The following is a 17,637-nucleotide window of genomic DNA, read 5'->3' on the forward strand; positions in this document are numbered from 1 at the left end:
GTCCCTGCTCCTGCCAACCTAGCAGTTCGAAAGCATGTCAAAGTGCAAGTAGATAAATAGTTACCACTCCAGCGGGAATGTAAACGGCGTTTCCGTGCGCTGCTCTGGTTCGCCAGAAGCGGCTTAGTCATGCTGGCCACATGACCCGGAAGCTGGACGCCGGCTCCCTCGGCCAGTAAAGCAAGATGAGCGCCGCAATCCCAGAGTTGTCTGCGACTGGACCTAACGGTCAGGGGTCCCTTTACCCTTTACCTAGACCGATGAGAATGACTTGAAAGAAAAGAAAAATCTTACCTGTGTTGGTAGGTCTGGGGACCAGGATGGAAAGATAACTTCTGTTTTTTTGTAAAAATAAAATAGAAAAAGAATAATATCAGTATCAAGATGCTGAATACAGGTGAAGGATAAACAGGATAAACTAAGATGGCAGCCCTAACCATGGCTATATCCTATGAGATTCAATGGGGCACTTTCAAAGAAACCGAGAGCTGTAACCAAGGGTTGTTCCTGACTTGCTGTTCATGGTTTGTTTTGGGGAGAAAAACTCTGAACTGCCTTCGCCCATCCAGCTCAGTTCTGTCTATTAGTATTGTTGCTGCTGCTGCTGTTGTTACCACCTTGCATTTTATTGCTCCCACACATACTGAAGAGCCTTCATTTTCCAATTTTCCAATTTTCCAATTTCTCTTCTCCTAACTAGGTCTGTCAATTCTATCATTTGCACTGCTCCTCGGCTAGCCATACGTCTAACGTTGAAGAGTTAAGATTTTCACCCAATTAATAGCCATAAGAGTAGCTATCAGTACCGTATTGGCCCGAATATAAGCCTCACTTTCCCCCCCAAATACTGACCATGAATAAAATGCAGCTTAAATTCGCGACCTTACAAAAATTGGCTTTTACGATATCACTGCTGAAACATACATAACATACAGTAAAATGGAACAGGTGTGAGTGTCTGCGGAATTTTAAGGGAGCAGCTTATATTCAGGTATTGTCTTTTTCTCTCTCCCCCCCCCCCGCCCCGCCTTGAATTTTAAAGGTGTGGCCTATATTCGGGTGTGGCTTATATTCGGGCCAATACAGTAAATAATAATAATAATATTTTTTTTATATCCCACTCTCCCCAGCCGAAGCCGGGCTCAGAGCTGCTAACAACAGTAAAATGATACAACATTCTAAAATCATTTCATTATAAAATCAGTTCAAATCAGATTAATGGCAACCATTGGGCTAGAGTTATGTGAGGATTGCCAAAATGTACTGTCAGTTTATCTGATAAAACCTGGTCCTTAGGTTAAAATGTTATGCTGTTAATGAATGGCTTATTTTTTGTTTGTTTTTTGTTTCCAAGGCTTGGTTCGCTTCTTTCACCATCATCCACGGGGGCGAGGAGCACCATTGCACTACAAAGGAATAATATATAATTATGGCCCACCAGTCCTGTCTGGGTCTTTGCTGTTTTGGAAGACAATGTACTCTGGCTGCCCACCACCAGCCGGGGACTTATCCTGGCGGATCTGTTTCCCAGCACTCTTGCGGCTGCGCAATCCTTCCCTGATGCCCGACTTGGCGGATAAAGGATGGATGGAGAATCGGCCACTGTCCAAGTGGTGGAGATAGGGCACCTCTCGGATTCCGTTTCTGTCCAAGTTTAACTGCTTCAGGCTGAAATGGAAACAAGGAGGCCAGCAGTAAGGCCAAGGTTTGCAGAACTCCTGCAGAGACCAGGGCAAGGCACAAGACTGTTTTCCAATTATTACAATATAATATTATTGCTAAATTTATAGGTCACTTTTTGCCACGTGACTTACAAGACGACTTACCAAAATAATAATAATAATCATATATGAAAACTTGGGGTGGGTGGGGAATACAGTACAGTGGAACCTCGGGTTACATACGCTTCAGGTTACAGACTCTGCTAATCCAGAAATAGTATCTCGGGTTAAGAACTTTGCTTCAGGATGAGAACAGAAATTGTGCTCCGGCGGCGCAGCAGCAGCAGGAGGCCCCTTTAGCTAAAGTGGTGCTTCAGGTTGAGAACAGTTTCAGGTTAAGAACAGACCTCCAGAACGAATTAAGTTCTTAACCCAAGGTACCACTGTAATACATCCCACGCTCTGTAAAATGCCATAAATAGTTAAAAGCCAAAGAAAGGCCTGCTTAACAAGGAACTGTTTAGCCTGTTGCCTGAAAATAGATAACAATGGTGCCAGGAGAGACTCCCTGGAAAGAGCATTCCACAAAAGGGGAGCCACCACTGAAGAGGCCCGTTCTCATGTTGCCACCCTCCAGCCCTGCCATGGACGTCCCCCCCCCCATCGTTCTGCCTGGACACTGAGGTCCAGCTCCAAGGGCCTTCTGGCGGTTCCCTCCCTGCAAGAAGTGAGGTTACAGGGAACCAGGCAGAGGGCCTTCTCGGTGGTGGCACCCGCCCTGTGGAACGCCCTCCCATCAGATGTCAAGGAAATAAACAACTATGTGACCTTTAGAAGACATCTGAAGGCAGCCCAGTTTAGGGAACTTGTTAACGTTTGATGTTTTATCGTGTTTTTAATATTCTGTTGGGAGCCGCTCCGAATGGCTGGAGAAACCCAGCCAGATGGGCGGGGTACAAGTAAAAACTTATTATTAGCAAGCACAGGAGGTCTTCCTTACCTGCGAAGGTTGGCGAGGCTGACAAAGACGTTGGCGTGGGAGAGGCGGTTGTCGTCCAAGAGCAAGACTTCCAGAGCCGGGAACCTCAGGGAGCTCTCACTGCCAAGGGAAACATACAGTGACTTTCACTGTGCCACATCAGTCAAGAAAAGGCAAAAGGGGAGAGAAGGGAGCAGTGTAAGACTTTGACAGAGAAAGGAAGAGAGGAAGCCAATGTGGAGCCCTCGTGATGCTGCTGATCATCCCCCAGCTAGCAGATCCTGTGGCTGGAGGTGATGAGAATCGCCCCGACCTGGCCACAGTGATCCATGCGACGGTCATCTCCAGGCTTGATTACTGTAATTCGCTCTATGCAGGGCTGCCCTTGAAGCTGACCCAGAAACTCCAACGGGTGCAGAATGCTGCCATGGGATCTCTGCCATGGGAGCATATGCACCCAGTGCTTTTCCAGCTGAACTGGCTCCCGGTGGAGTACAGGGTCAGATTTAAGGGGCTGCTTTTGACCTTTAAAGCCCTTCACGGCCTAGGACCCTCGTACCTATGGGACCGCCTCTCCCAGTATGCCCCACACCTCAGGGTCCATAAATAGCGACACCCTAGAGGTCCTGGGCCCTAAGGAAGTTAGATTAGCCTCAGCCAGAGCCAGGGCCTTTTCAACACTGGCTCCGGCCTGGTGGAACACTCTGTCTCATGAGACCAGGGCCCTGCGGGATCTGATTTCTTTCCACAGGGCCTGTAAGACAGAGTTGTTCCGCCTGACCTTTGGCTTGGAGCCAATTTGATTCCCTCCCCCTCTTTCTTTTTTCTTTTTCCTTTCTCCTCCTGTGATGAGGCTGCATTTTAATAATTTAATGTTGTATTTTAATCTTGTTTTTAAGTTGTATTCATTCAACTTGTTTTTATTATTGCTTGTTAGCCGCCCCGAGCCCAGCCTTGGCTGGGGAGGGTGGGGTATAAATATAAATTATTATTATTATTATTATTATTATTATTAATGCACCACGTTGGCTTTCCCTGATCTACAGGTTCCACAAACCCCACGCGGCCCGACCTCCCCCCCAAAAAAAATAAAAATAAAAACTCTTGCTTGCCACCTTCCTTTCCCCATGGGCTTACCTCTCAGGGTCAGCCAGATCGAGGGGAAGCGAAGTGAGCCCATTGGCGGTGAGATGGAGGGCTTTTAAGTGGGACAAAATTCCCAGGGCTCGGACGTCCTCGGGAGAAAGGTTGTTGTATGAGAGATCCAAGACCTGGAGCAGAGGCAAAGCAGGCAGTTCAATGGCTGGGGAAGAACCAGCATCAACTCTAACCCAGCCATAGCAGAAAGAACGGCACTGTGAGATGTTTTTATTGCCAATGGCTTTGGGGGTGAAATAAAAAAATTAAGGTCTTATATATAAAAGTATCAAGCAAACACGTACATAAATATATAAACCACATGTCTGAAGCAGCACAGGAAAACAGCCCTGAAGCCATTTTGGCTCCCAAACTGACCAAATGATTTCTCTGCAAGGTCAAGGAAAGTGAAAAAGCCTCCCCATTGTCTTTTCATTCACAAATCCTGTCTTAAGGGTATGTCTGCGTATGAATAGGGTGAGCCTGTGACCTGGCTCAGGAACTAAGTATTTGTCATTACAAAAGACTGGCCAGGCTTCCCAGGGTATCCAATCAAGTGAGCATTAACAGGTAATCTGCCAGACAGGAGATAAACGCACTCAGATTTCTCTTGTAGACCACCCTTTCTGTGATGTAGGTATGGTGTGTCTGGGGGGTGGTCCTGAGCTACACCCCTTCTGTGATGTATGTATGATGTTTCTGGGGGGTGGTCTTGGACTCCAAGGCGGGCAATTTAAAATGTCTATATAAGGACGGGCACACCTTTGTTTGGGGTCCACCTCCTCCTCCTGCGTGTAAAGGGGGCACCCTGTTACAACTGTTCAATAAAGATCAGGCTTACTAGCTGCTTTGCTTCTCAATATTCTCTGGTTGGCATCTGTTATTTTCTCCGACCGATGGACTCTATAAGGGCTCTTGTATCCCCCATAAGGGAATAAGGGCAGGTTATCGTTTATTACAGGGGCCTGAATTAAGGTGACAGGTTTTGCCATGGGTTACTTTTTTCGAGTCATTTATTGAGATCCAATGGGATTGTCTTTGGTTTCTCATTTTCCCATCACGAGACCTCCAAAGGCAGCTGGGAAGGAGTGAAAGGAGGAATTAAACAATCACGTTGCAATGTCTCCTCCTCCCTGGTGTAACGAATGGCATGGTTTGTATGGGCCTAAAGATGGCTGAAGAACACCACAAAATTGATGCGATGTCTTTGAACTGTCAGTGTACTGATCGTGAACTGTGTTGTATAAGCGATAATAGAATGTGGGAAACATCACAATGTTTTGGCAAAAATGGTGTGTGCTAGGAACTGTACAGAACAGCACATACAGATGAACAACGAGGTGTATATATGGCAAATCCCTCCAGCCTAAGTTGTGAGCCAGACATTGACTGCGCTGCCGTCTGCCAATCGTGGCTCTTACTGAACCTGATCAATCTAATCCAGAATGCAGCAGCTAGACTGGTGACTGGGGGCGGCCGCTGAGACCACATAACACCGGTCTTGAAAGACCTACATTGGCTCCCAGTACGTTTCCGAGCACAATTCAAAGTGTTGGTGTTGACCTTTAAAGCCCTAAACGGCCTCAGTCCAGTAAACCTGAAGGAGCATCTCCACCCCCATCGTTCTGCCCAGACACGGAGGTCCAGCGCTGAGGGCCTTCTGGTGGTTCCCTCATTGCGAGAAGCAAAGTTACATGGAACCAGGCAGAGGGCCTTCTCGGTGGTGGCGCCCGCCCTGTGGAACGCCCTCCCATCAGATGTCAAAGAGAGATAAACAACTACCTGACATTCAGAAGACATCTTAAGGCAGCCCTGTTCAGGGAAGTTTTTAATGTATGACATATTAGTGTATTTTTGGTCTTTGTGGAAGCCGCCCAGAGTGGCTGGGGAAACCCAGCCAGATGGGCGGGGTACAAATAAATTATTATTATATTATTATTATTATCCAGTGAAGAGTGGTGAGTATGAAAGGTGTACGAATGGATGTATGGTTGAGTGCATATTCCTTGTCTTGACATGTGAATTACTTGTTAATCAATACAGCAATATTACAGAGAAAATCCAGTATTGGTTGTCTGAGGTTTACTTGTGCCTTTCTAGAGTGTACTGGGTCTCATCTATGTTAAACACCTAAACAGATTAAAAGGAACCTAACTGGTCATTTCACAGGGACCTGAGAGTTTCAAAAAAGACAGGGACTCGTCAGAAAATTCCAGGCTACATACATGTTGCTCTCAACAGGTAAAACTGACCTCGGGGGCACTTTTTGAAATTGAAAAGTCACTTTGGGGAGGGGGAATGTGAAGCAGAGAAGCAGATGAGGAGGAAGAGGGGGCCTGATCCACTCCCTCCCGGTGGTTTATTCCCCAGCCACCCCCGGCGAGGTTCCAAAGGCATATCTGCATGAACACAGGAATGATCAAATTACTTTAATAGTGGCTGAATTTTTGAGTACTGTCCACATAGAAAGACTGGGCCATTACAAAGAGATTTAGTGGTTCTTAATTGACCGGTAATGTGGTAGTGTTGTATTGTATTATTTATTCAAATTGATTTCCTCTGGACTTAAAGATCTGACTGGGACAAACCTTGTTATGCTGAGCTCATATTTTGCATAATTTGTATACAGTGTCTGTTTGATAATGCGTGGTTTGCTATGCCTAATAAAGGATATTTGATTGATTGATCTGCATGAACAGAGGAAGTGGCCTTATAATGAGCCAGGCCATTGGTCCATTGAGCTCAGTATAGCCTGCACTGACTGGCAGTGGCTCTCCAGGACTTCAGCACAGGGGCTCCAGACATCCCTGGAAACTGAATCCAGGACCTTCTGTGTGCAAAGAAGATGCCCTGTTACTGAGCTACAACCTCTTCCCTAAGTTAAGAATCCTAAGGGGAGCATAGGAAAGTGGCCAATCAAGCTCAGTATTTTTGACACTGATTGGCAGCAGCTTCCCAGTGTTTCAGGCACTGTTCTTCCTGTACTTCCTGGAGTTGACAAGGTGTAGTGATCAGGTGTTGCCGGAAGAAATATCAACAAACTCAGATATGCAGATGACACAACCTTGATGGCAGAAAGCGAGGAGGAATTAAAGAACCTTTTATTGAGGGAGAAAAAGGAGAGCGCTGTAGAGTGGGTTTTCTGGATCCCTGTGTATGACTAGAGGGATTCGTCCTGCCCTGTCCCTTTGTGTGTTCTCTTGCTGCATATTTCAGAGACGCTGCGTAGGCGAAAAACACTCACTTTGTGCCTTCTCTGTTCGACCCTGGTATGGTACCCTGGTACGGAAAGATCCTAAGCTAAGCTGATGTCATGACCCTGTAATCTAACTATAAACTTCCCTTGTTTATTACCACAGACTAGAAGAATGTTAAGTGCACTCTTATAATCCCTGCGTAAGACATCCCTATCTATCATAGATTGTCATGTTCTTGTGCTCTCTCTCTCTATCTATTGATGCGTATGTATGTATGTAACTCTACACATTGCATGTAATATGTACGTAGCCCACGAGTATCCAATCAGCACCAAGCATATATGGTGCAATAGAGACAATATACAATAAAAGGGACGCTCTTAGCGTCAAGCTTTTGAGACGCCTCCCACATGGACACCTTCGACTCGTCTGCCAGTTATTTCCAACCCAACAGAGCGCAAAATATGGTCTGAAGCTCAACTACAAAAAAACGAAGATCATGGCCACTGGGCCCACCACCTCCTGGCAAATAGAAGGGGAAGAAATGGAGGCAGTGAGAGATTTTACTTTCTTGGGCTCCATGATCACTGCAGATGGTGGCAGCAGTCACGAAATTAAAAGACGCCTGCTTCTTGGGAGAAAAGCAATGACAAACCTAGACAGAATCTTAAAAAGCAGAGACATCACCTTGCCAACAAAGGTCCGTATGGTTAAAGCTATGGTTTTCCCAGTAGTGATGTATGGAAGTGAAAGCTGGACCATAAAGAAGGCTGATCGCCGAAGAATTGATGCTTTTGAATTATGGTGCTGGAGGAGACTCTTGAGAGTCCCATGGACTGCAAGAAGATCAAACCTATCCATTCTGAAGGGAATCAGCCCTGAGTGCTCACTGGAAGGACAGATCCTGAAGCTGAGGCTCCAATACTTTGGCCACCTCATGAGAAGAGAAGACTCCCTGGAAAAGACCCTGGTGTTGGCAAAGATGGAGAGCACAAGGAGAAGGGGACGACAGAGGATGAGATGGTGGGACAGTGTTCTTGAAGCTACCAGCAGGAGTTTGACCAAACTGCGGGAGGCAGTGGAAGACAGAAGTGCCTGGCGTGCTCTTGTCCAGGGGGTCATGAAGAGTCGGACATGACTAAACGACTAAACAACAAACAACAAGTGGGATTGCTATGAGGAATTATAAAAAATATGGAGCAAGCCATTTGTGTCAGCAATGAAAGCATTGCGTTGACTGGGTTTAAGCCATTTTGATACGATTTCTGATCAATCCACGCCTATGCATCCCTGTCCTATTTCTCTTGCGTAACAAGTCACGCACACAGCCCAGTTGCCGGTTGCTTCGCCAGGCATCCTGGGTCGTAAAAGATAGTAGGCAGTTTCTCTGATGTACCCTTCCTTGGTTTCTTAAACCTAGGGCCTGGAAATAGTTTCACAGGAAGGTGATAAAGATCCCTATCTCCTTGCCATCCTTCCTCTCATGTTTATTGCTTGCTTATGACTTCTGGGGTTGTTGAATGCATTCCTCCTTTTTAGTCCTGTTTTATTTACCCTAGAAGTATGCATGCTTAAATTAGCTTTTGTAGTGTAACTTTGTCCCCACGTGGAACAGAGGAAATCTGATTGGTTCTTATGAACACTGTGTAAAAAGTTCTTTTGTGAATAAAACGACCTGGGCTGAGGGGTGGAGAGGAATTATTATACCCACTCCTCGCAGTCTTGCTGGTCAAGCCTCTGTGTGTATTTTATTAATCAGAGTCCAATCCTTTCTTGCTTTGGGAACGCCACAACAAGGAATGGACCCGGGACATTCTGCAGGAAAAGCCGCTGCTCTTCCAGTGAGTTCCAGGCCCTTTCCCTACATGCCACGAGAAGCTAGCCCCTTAAGCTCTATCAGAGAGCCAGTGTGGTGTAGTGGTTAAGAGCAGTGGACTCGTAATCTGGGGAACCGGGTTCGTGTCTCCGCTCCTCCACATGCAGCTGCTGGATGACCTTGGGCCAGTCACACTTCTTTGAAGTCTCTCAGCCCCACTCACCTCACAGAGTCTTTGTTGTGGGGGAGGAAGGGAAAGGAGAATGTGAGCCGCTTTGAGACTCCTTCGGATAGTGATAAAGCGGGATATCAAATCCAAACTCTTCTTCATCAGTCACCCCTCTGACTTACTTCCAAGTGTGGAAAGTCCCCGGCGTTGACTTCTATATTCCTTAGGCCGTTCAAGGAGAGTTCCAGTTCCCGGAGCCCAGGAAATGTACGGAAACAGTCTGAATGGGTGATACAAGGGGAGAAGGCAACATCAACCGAAAGAATCAGGGCAGCAGCGGCCGATTGTTTTGGATTACTGGGCACAAAGCATGTGAATGGTATAGCCGCCACCCCACATTTAGGACTCCCCAGATGTGCATGTTCTTTTGGGCAACACTGAGTCTCCAAAAAAGGGAACCACTCAAACACACTTTCTAAGCAGTTGGAGGGCCAGCTCAAGGCATTTTGCCACCCAAAGCAAAGGACAAGCCGGCTGAATCTCACTTCAACACTCGGAAAGGGGGCAGGTCCCCCAGCGTCCCTGAGGGCAGAAGTCTAGCTTACAGGAACGCCCTCCCACCAGATGTCAAAGAGAACAGCAACTACCAGACTTTAAGAAGACATCTGAAGGCAGCCATGTTTAGGGAAGCTTTTAATGTTTGACGGGCTACTGTTTTTTAATATTTTGTTGGAAGCCGTCGAAAGTGGCTGAGGAAACCCAGCCAGATGGGCGGGGTATAAATTATTATTATTATTATTATTATTATTATTATTATTATTATTATTATTATTATATACATGACAGGTCTATGGCACATGCCACTCTGATCGCCAGCTAGGGATGGGGGCAAAATTGGGTTCAGTTCATCATCATCATCATCATCATCATCATCATAATTTTCTTATTTATATCCCACCCAGCTGGCTGGGTTTCCCTAGCCATTTAAATCCAAATTGATCAAATTTGCAGTTTCCGAAACAAGACGAGAACTGAAACACAGCCATCCTTCAGAATGTGCCCTTCTCTGAACCAAACAATGCTTACCAAAATAGATATATTGGGGGAAAGTGTGCATAAAAATGAGTATGTTAGTGAAAGCTATGTACAAATAAACATGCTATATCAGGGGAATGGGCTTGCAAAAATGTGTACGTTGGTCGAAGCTGCATACCGAAAAGGACTTGTTAAGGTGAAATTGAAAGGAAAAGGCCAGTTAATTTTTATGAGGGTTAGGAAAAGAAGAGTTTGCCAATTGCTGTAGAAATGTAAGGAACGGAATTTAAGATTAGAAAAATGAGAAACCGAGAGATGCAAAATCGGACAGTTCCTTTGATCCCTATTTCCAACACAGAGAAGGCATGGGAGTGGAGTGCCTGGTGTTATTTTTTTTAATGGCTGTGGGTCATCGCCAGCACAGAAGCCAGATTGGAGCCATCATAGCCAAGAAACACAGGGTAATGTAGTGTTGTGAGTTTGTGGGGTGCCTGGACTAGCCTTCTACTTCCTGGACCACCCCCCCCCCTTCCTGAGTGCCAGTCACTGGATTTAGCACATTAACATTTGGGCGAAACCAGCTTCCCGTGTTCAGGAAATCACCTGGGAAAGGAGCCATTGACTAAGAACGAAGCGGAGGTGATGGTGCATTAAGAAAGCCATTAAGAAGGAAAAGTCTGAAGTGGGTGGGACCACTCCTCCAGCTCTGAGGAAGACTAAATCTACATCCTTGTGCAAATGAATTGAAACAAAGCATGTTTTCTATCTAAGAGAAGCTTTGTGATTGCCACATCGATCAGTCTGTCAAGCACCCACAAAAGATGTTTTGGGGCTGCGTCTGTTATTATGGTGTACAGAAGCCTGCAGCCAATAGAAGGAATGATGCGCTCGCCACAATATATTGAGGTTCTACGAAAGAGAGTTATTCCAGAGCTGGAAAAGAGGTAACCTGACGGTACTGGGATATTGCAGCAGGACCTAGCCCCCTGTCACACATCGAAAGTGGTGATGAAATTCACGACAGAGCAGCAAATACAGGTATTTGATTGACCAGGGAATTCCCTGGACGTAAATCCAATTGAGAATTTGTGGGCTATATGCAAAAGTCGCCTCTGTGCTGTAGACTGTACAACTATGGAGAAGTTTATTCAGCTGCTGATTTGAGTGTGGTCCAGGGATCCAAAAAACAACAGTGACTGTTCGAAACTATTAAACTCCATGCCAAACCGTGTTCAAATGCTGCTTAAAAATAGTGGAGGTCATATTGAAATACTTTATTGTCACTTGTACAACTTGTATACAGTGAGATTACACGAGCACCCCCCACTCAGCTCTCTTAGTCTTAATTCCCCTCGTTTACTGATACACGCCCACCAAACCTGAAAGTCAGTTGCCCTGTTGTTATCTTTTCATTCAGCAGCCTAACAGCCCACGGATAGAAGCTGTTCTTTACCCTGTTGGTGCGACTAATCGTGCTTCTATATCTTCTGCCCGAGGGCAGGAGATCAAGAAAGTGCCGGCCAGGGTGTGAATCATCCCTGAGAATTTTCCTCACTCTCCTGAGGCAATGTTCTTCCGCGATGTCATCCAGCGGATTCACGGGACAGCCCATAATATCTTGTGCTGTATTCACCACCCTCTGTAGGCATTTCCTATCAGATGATGTCAAAGATGATGTCTGTTACTAATGTACGTATATGTGAGTTTTGTACAATAAGCTACTAAATTCATGGTTTGTTTCAATTAATTTGCACAAGGATGTACCCTAATAGCCGTTGTGCAGGCGCAGATGACAGCTGAATGAACGGGAGTTACAGAGAGGCAGGAGAACCCCAAAAAACATGCATTTCAGGTGAAGACACCCCCACCCCATTTTGATGCAAACATCTCTGTGTAAATGTGGAAAATGACCTCTCTGCCTTTCAAGCCACCCGTGTGAACATGCCCACTGATTCTTCATGGGCCACCCAACAGCCCAATTAAAAATAACATGCCAGTGCTGAAGCCCACAAACTGCCACGCGTTCCTTACCCAAGGTCAAGAGATTTTCTGTGGCGTTGATATAGGCAACGCAGTCAAACTGCTCAAAATCTTCTTCTTTTGCCTGTAGAAGTGAAAAGGAAACAAGCTCCATCCACACATTCTGAAACAGAAGCGGGGCCAGAATGGTTAGGCTTGCTCCCAACTGCAGAGCAGACTGGAATCCTCTGACATTCATAACCATGGACGGACCCCAGACCTCCAACTAAGGCAAAGGTAAAGGACCCCTGGACAGTTAAGGCTAGTCAAAGGCGACTATGGGGTTACGGTGCTCACTTCGTTTTCAGGCCGAGGGAGCCGACGTTTGTCCACAGACAGCTTTCCAGGTCATGTGGCCAGCAGGACTAAACCGCTTCTGGCACAACAGAACAGCGTGACAGAAACCAGAGCGCACGGAAATGCCATTTACCTTCCTGCCTCAGAGGTACCTATTTATCTACTTGCACTGGTGCTTTTAAACTGCTAGGTTGGCAGGAGCTGGGACAGAGAAATGGGAGCTCACCCCATCGCGGGGATTCGAACTGCCGACCTTCCGATTGGCAAGTCCAAGTCTAAGTGGTTCAGACCACAGCGCCACCCGCATCCCATAGAAGCCCCCCAACAAATGGCTGCATAGCAACGTGACTTTCCAAGCTTGGGCCATGGCTATATTCAGCCAGTTTGGTGGGTTTTCGTTCCAACCCATTTCACCAGAGCTGCTGCTATCCCAGTACAACGCACACCAGAGTAAATTCACGAGGCAAGCCTCCTACTCACCAAGACAAAATTTTGGTTACTGATGTCCACAGAGCACAAATGTGACGGGCTTTTCACGTGGTGGAGCTTAATCTGCAAATAATAATAATAATAATAATAATAATAATGTATTATTTGTACCCTGCCCATCAGCTTTCAACATAATATAAAAACCCAGCAAAGCATCAAGCATTAAAAACTTCCTGAAACTTCCTTATTTATGTATGCTACTACAGCGGCAAGTATGTTACTTGCCCAAAAATGGAAAGAAGAAATCGTCCAAGCAAAGGAAGAATGGATACAAAAATTCAGGGAATATGCAGAAATGGTAAAACTTACCGGGGGAATAAGAAATCAAGATAACAAACTGTTTATAAAAGAATGGAAATGGTTTATTGCATATTTACAGATAACTTGTAAAAATTTTCAGATAAATTGTAAACAGATAAAAACACTGGCAGCATTATTGTAATAACCTGCAGTTTCATAGGAGTATGTATTTAAAGAAGATGAACAAACGAGCAAATTAAGACAATTAGGATATGCAGAAAATATTAAAAATAAATGTAAGGAACTGCAGAAAGAGGGGGAAGGAAGTCAAGTTTTGAAATGTCAAAATGATTATAAAATCAGTGAAATGTATAAACTTGAAAAGTATAAATATTTTTTTTAAAAAGGGGAAAAAACTTCCTGATACAACAAGCCAGAGAACAGGGTTGTGGACACACACTGCCCAAGGAAGGCAGTGTGGCCTAGTGGCCAGGGTGCTGGACCAGGACTTTGGAGACCAGAGTTCAGTTCCTTGCTCAGCCATGAAATCTCACTAGGCAACCTTGGGCTAGTCACCAGCCACCTTAAAGGGTAATGGGGAGAGCCATGAAGCCCACTTTGAGCTCTTGGGAGGAAAGGTGGGATTTAAATGCAGCAATACAGAAAAAAGAAAAATGCAAAATCCTCTACCAAGGAAAGCCAAGCTCCGGGCCTCTTCTAATGATGCTTGAGTTTTTCATGCTCTCAACCACCCCCAAATAGTACAACTAAAATGATCAAAGAGCTGAAGAGACTAAATAATAATAATAATAATAATAATAATAATAATAATAATAACTGGATGAGACCCTATCTGCCCGTGGACTGTCTCCCCAGAGTGGTGCATGCTCTACTTATCTCCTTCTTGGACTACTGCAATGCGCTCTACGTGGGGCTACCTTTGAAGGTGACCCGGAAACTGCAATTAATCCAGAATGCGGCAGCTAGACTGATGACTGGAGGCGGCCGGCCAGACCACATAACACCGGTCCTGAGAGATCTGCATTGGCTCCCAGTACGTTTCCGAGCACAATTCAAAGTGTTGGTGCTGAAAGCCCTAAACAGCCTCGGTCCTGTATACCTGAAGGAGCGTCTCCACCCCCATCGTTCGGCTGCGAGGGCCTTCTGTTCGTTCCCTCCCTGTGAGAAGCCATGCTACAGGGAACCAGACAGAGGGCCTTCTCGGTAGTGGCACCCACCCTGTGGAACGCCCTCCCACCAGATGTCAAAGAGAAATATAACTACCAAACTTTTAGAAGACATCTGAAGGCAGCCCTGTTTAGGGAAGCTTTTAATGTTTAATAGGTTATTGTATTTTAGTGTTTTGTTGGAAACCGCCCAGAGTGGCTGGGGAAACCCAGATAGATGGGCGGGGTATAAATAATAAATTATTATTATTATTATTAATGTATTTGTGCAAGGATCGGCATGAGTCTCAAGCTGTACGGTCTCTTCCTTGAAGTCACTCCACACGCACAACAGAAAAGCAGCAGTACCCCAATCACACTCACCAGCTGTGCGCCGTCAAGAGTTTTGTTGTCCAGAAGCCTGTAAGCCCCACTCGCCGTTTCTGGCCTTCTCAGCCTAACCTGGGGGGCTTTGGTCCCAAACAGCAACTCGATCTTGGTCTTCTCTGCTGTCCGGCGGGCCACTTGCCAGTGGCCAGCCCCTGAGGAGCCACGACGGAAAACGGCCAGCATCAAATCGGGAGAAAGCGCACTGTGGATTTGCCATACGTGGCCTCATTCATTTATTCCTATTCATTTCGTAAAATTTATACACCGCTCCATGTGAACTTTGGTATATAAAGAGCTCTGACCTGGTCGCTCCAGCCGCATGGCTTCAACCACCCTCTTTTGTTTCAGACCAAAATGGAGCCTGAAACTTGTGTTTATCTACACCAATAGTTCAGAAACTTCTAAGTTTCTAACTAAGCAATGTTTTAAACTGCCTGTGCACCTTGTCTGACTGCTGCATGGAAAACCACATGAATCTGACCTTTGAAGAGCTTTGTAAGTAAACCATGACTATTGGTGTTACTTGTATTGAGTCCCCTGTTCCAGGGAGAACAGGACATCTACTGGACATCCATCTCCCCATTCCTGCCTCTAGCCTCACCCACCACTGGGGTGCAGCACCCAGGTTGCCCTTGTGGTGGGGGAATATGGCCCTCTAGCTGAAGGCTCCCCACTCTTGCCCTAAGAGGGAGCCCTACTGATCTCCAGGAAATTTATTTCCACGTTATCAACGTCGGGATGGGTTACCTTCCTCGTATCTGGACCGCAAAAGGCTCCGGGCCGGAAAGCAGTTGGTGGGGCAGCAGTTTCCATCGTCCAGTTTATACATTCCTTTGGTAGCCATGTTGTCATTCTAGCACCTAAAGGCAGCAGAGAAAGCAATCAAAGATTTCCTAGAACAGCAAGGCTCTTGCGGCTAAATCAATGGTTTCTTTCCCACCCTAGGAAAACAGAAAGCTGTCTTATACTGAGTCACACCTCTCCTACACCAGCAGACTCTCCAAGTGTCCCTATTTTCCAGGGACAGTCCCAGATTTACAGAAGCCATCCCAGTTTCTGATTCAATCCTGGAATGTCCCGCTTTTCCTTAGGATGTCCTTATTTTCATGACTGGCTTGTCCCATTGATTTCAAGAGGTCTAATCGAAGCACAATGAGTAAGTCTGGATCCATCATGTTTATATACATGTTGGGTTGGATCCAGGCTCTCTTTTTATTTAAATGTTTGATGATATTTTAAAGCCTGTTTGGATTTTGTAATGGCCATTACTATGCAAAAGGATGACCGATGGGCTGATGCTGATGTTTTCTTTGTTTGGATAATCTATATACAGTGGTGCCCCGCAAGACGAATGCCTCGCAAGACGAAAAACCCGCTAGACGAAAGGGTTTTCCGTTTTGGAGGTGCTTCGCAAAATGAATTTGCTATGGGCTTGCTTCGCAAGACGAAAATGTCTTGCGATTCCTGGGTTTTCCCCCCCCCCTCCCCCCCTTTTTCCCAAGCCCCTAAGCTGCTTAACAGCTGATCTAAGCCGCTAATAACCTTTTAGCAGCTAATCCGCTAATCCCTTAAGCCTTTAATAGCCGCTAATAGCCGCTAATAGCGCTAATAGCGCTAATCCGCTAATGGGCTTGCTTCGCAAGACGAAAAAAACCGCAAGACGAAGAGATTCGCGGAACGGATTCTTTTCGTCTTGCGAGGCACCACTGTACTGCTTAGCTACAACTGCCCCAGGGAGTGGTGACAATATTGCTCTGGGTGGGCCAAAGATTGGGCTCATGTCATGAAGCTGCCTGCATCAGATCACTGGTTGATTGAATCCAGGACTGTCTGCTGTGAGAGCTCACTAGGGCTGGGCGATACCTGGTTTTCAACATCGCAATATATCACGATGACTGAAATAAGGATGGAACTATGTAGAGGAGAACAGCAGCGCTGGGAAATATCTGGTTTTCAACTTCATAATATAGCACCATCTAAACATTGTGATATACAGTGGTACCTCAGGTTACAGACACTTCAGGTTACAGACGCTTCAGGTTACAGACTCCGCTAACCCAGAAATAGTACCTCGGGTTAAGAACTTTGTTTCAGGATAAGAACAGAAATTGTGCTCCGGCGGCGCGGCAACAACAGGAGGCCCCATTAACTAAAGTGGTGCTTCAAGTTAAGAACAGCTTCAGGTTAAGAACAGACCTCCAGAACGAAGTAAGTAGTAACCAGAGGTACCACTGTACTAATATATCACAACGTCTGAAATAAGGATGGAGCTGGTTTTCAACTTTGTGATATATCCCTAGCTGAACATTGCAATATCCTGATATATCACTGTCTGAAATAAGGATGGAGCTATGTAGAACCATTGGCTGGCTTCACAGTTTTTCCACATTCCGATTTTTGCACAGCACACATACACACACATCATGATTCGTGATATATTCTCAGGTCAAGAATTATGAAACCGACATCACGATATGGATTTCAAACCGGTTTGGGATGCTTTATCGATATACGGACCAGCCCCACTGCCAAAGCCTTTCCCAGCCCTGATGCCCAGGACCCTTCTTCTAAATGGGAGATACCAGGGATTTGCCACTCAGCTGCAGACCCTCAAACCCACAAGTGCGAGAAAATGTGCATGGCACTGATTGAATCTTTAGGGTCCTGGCAAAGTGTGCACGTACTTGGGGTCCTCACGTTTGCATCATTCCCTTCTCCGAGAAGCGCAGGGTACAGATGGAGCTATGCCATTCTTGTTGGGATACTGCCAGGGAGATGGAGGCATTAGGCCTCCACGTCGTCTCCGGATGATCTCCGGTCTCCCGTTGGAACAGCATCAGTCAATTAGCGACACGAGCCTCAGACACATTCCAAGACTCGTGTACACCCTTTTCAGCAGTCTCCACAACGGAAGATTCAGACAGGAGAGCATATTTACAGCTTTATTCAACGTAGATCAAAGGAAAAACATGACTGCTTGCATCCGTGTCCAGGAAAAGAGCCGGAACAAAAGCTATATACAAAACGGAAGTTCCCAGAGAG

The 17,637-nt window shown here is 45.9% G+C and overlaps 1 protein-coding gene across 3 annotated transcripts in view; it reads right to left on the reverse strand.

Moving 5' to 3' along the window:
- Nucleotides 1-17,637, reverse strand: part of XRRA1 (X-ray radiation resistance associated 1) — a 49,196-nt gene that overhangs the window by 13,821 nt on the left and 17,738 nt on the right. For 2 of the 3 annotated variants that reach the window (XM_083436132.1, XM_083436131.1), the window contains exons 3-11: nt 15,343-15,455; nt 14,590-14,747; nt 12,791-12,862; nt 12,026-12,098; nt 9,142-9,239; nt 3,778-3,911; nt 2,662-2,760; nt 1,439-1,668; nt 295-335 (exon numbers count right to left, since the gene is read on the reverse strand). In XM_083436132.1, coding sequence (XP_083292258.1) covers nt 295-335; nt 1,439-1,668; nt 2,662-2,760; nt 3,778-3,911; nt 9,142-9,239; nt 12,026-12,098; nt 12,791-12,862; nt 14,590-14,747; nt 15,343-15,439 — 1,002 coding nt within the window. In that variant the 5' untranslated portion in view covers nt 15,440-15,455. The remainder of the gene's footprint in view (nt 1-294; nt 336-1,438; nt 1,669-2,661; nt 2,761-3,777; nt 3,912-9,141; nt 9,240-12,025; nt 12,099-12,790; nt 12,863-14,589; nt 14,748-15,342; nt 15,456-17,637) is intronic. The other variant, XM_083436133.1, reaches the window with a different exon arrangement.

Source organism: Podarcis tiliguerta (genome assembly GCF_965153285.1).
Source record: "Podarcis tiliguerta genome assembly, chromosome: 4".
Taxonomy (NCBI): domain Eukaryota; kingdom Metazoa; phylum Chordata; class Lepidosauria; order Squamata; family Lacertidae; genus Podarcis; species Podarcis tiliguerta.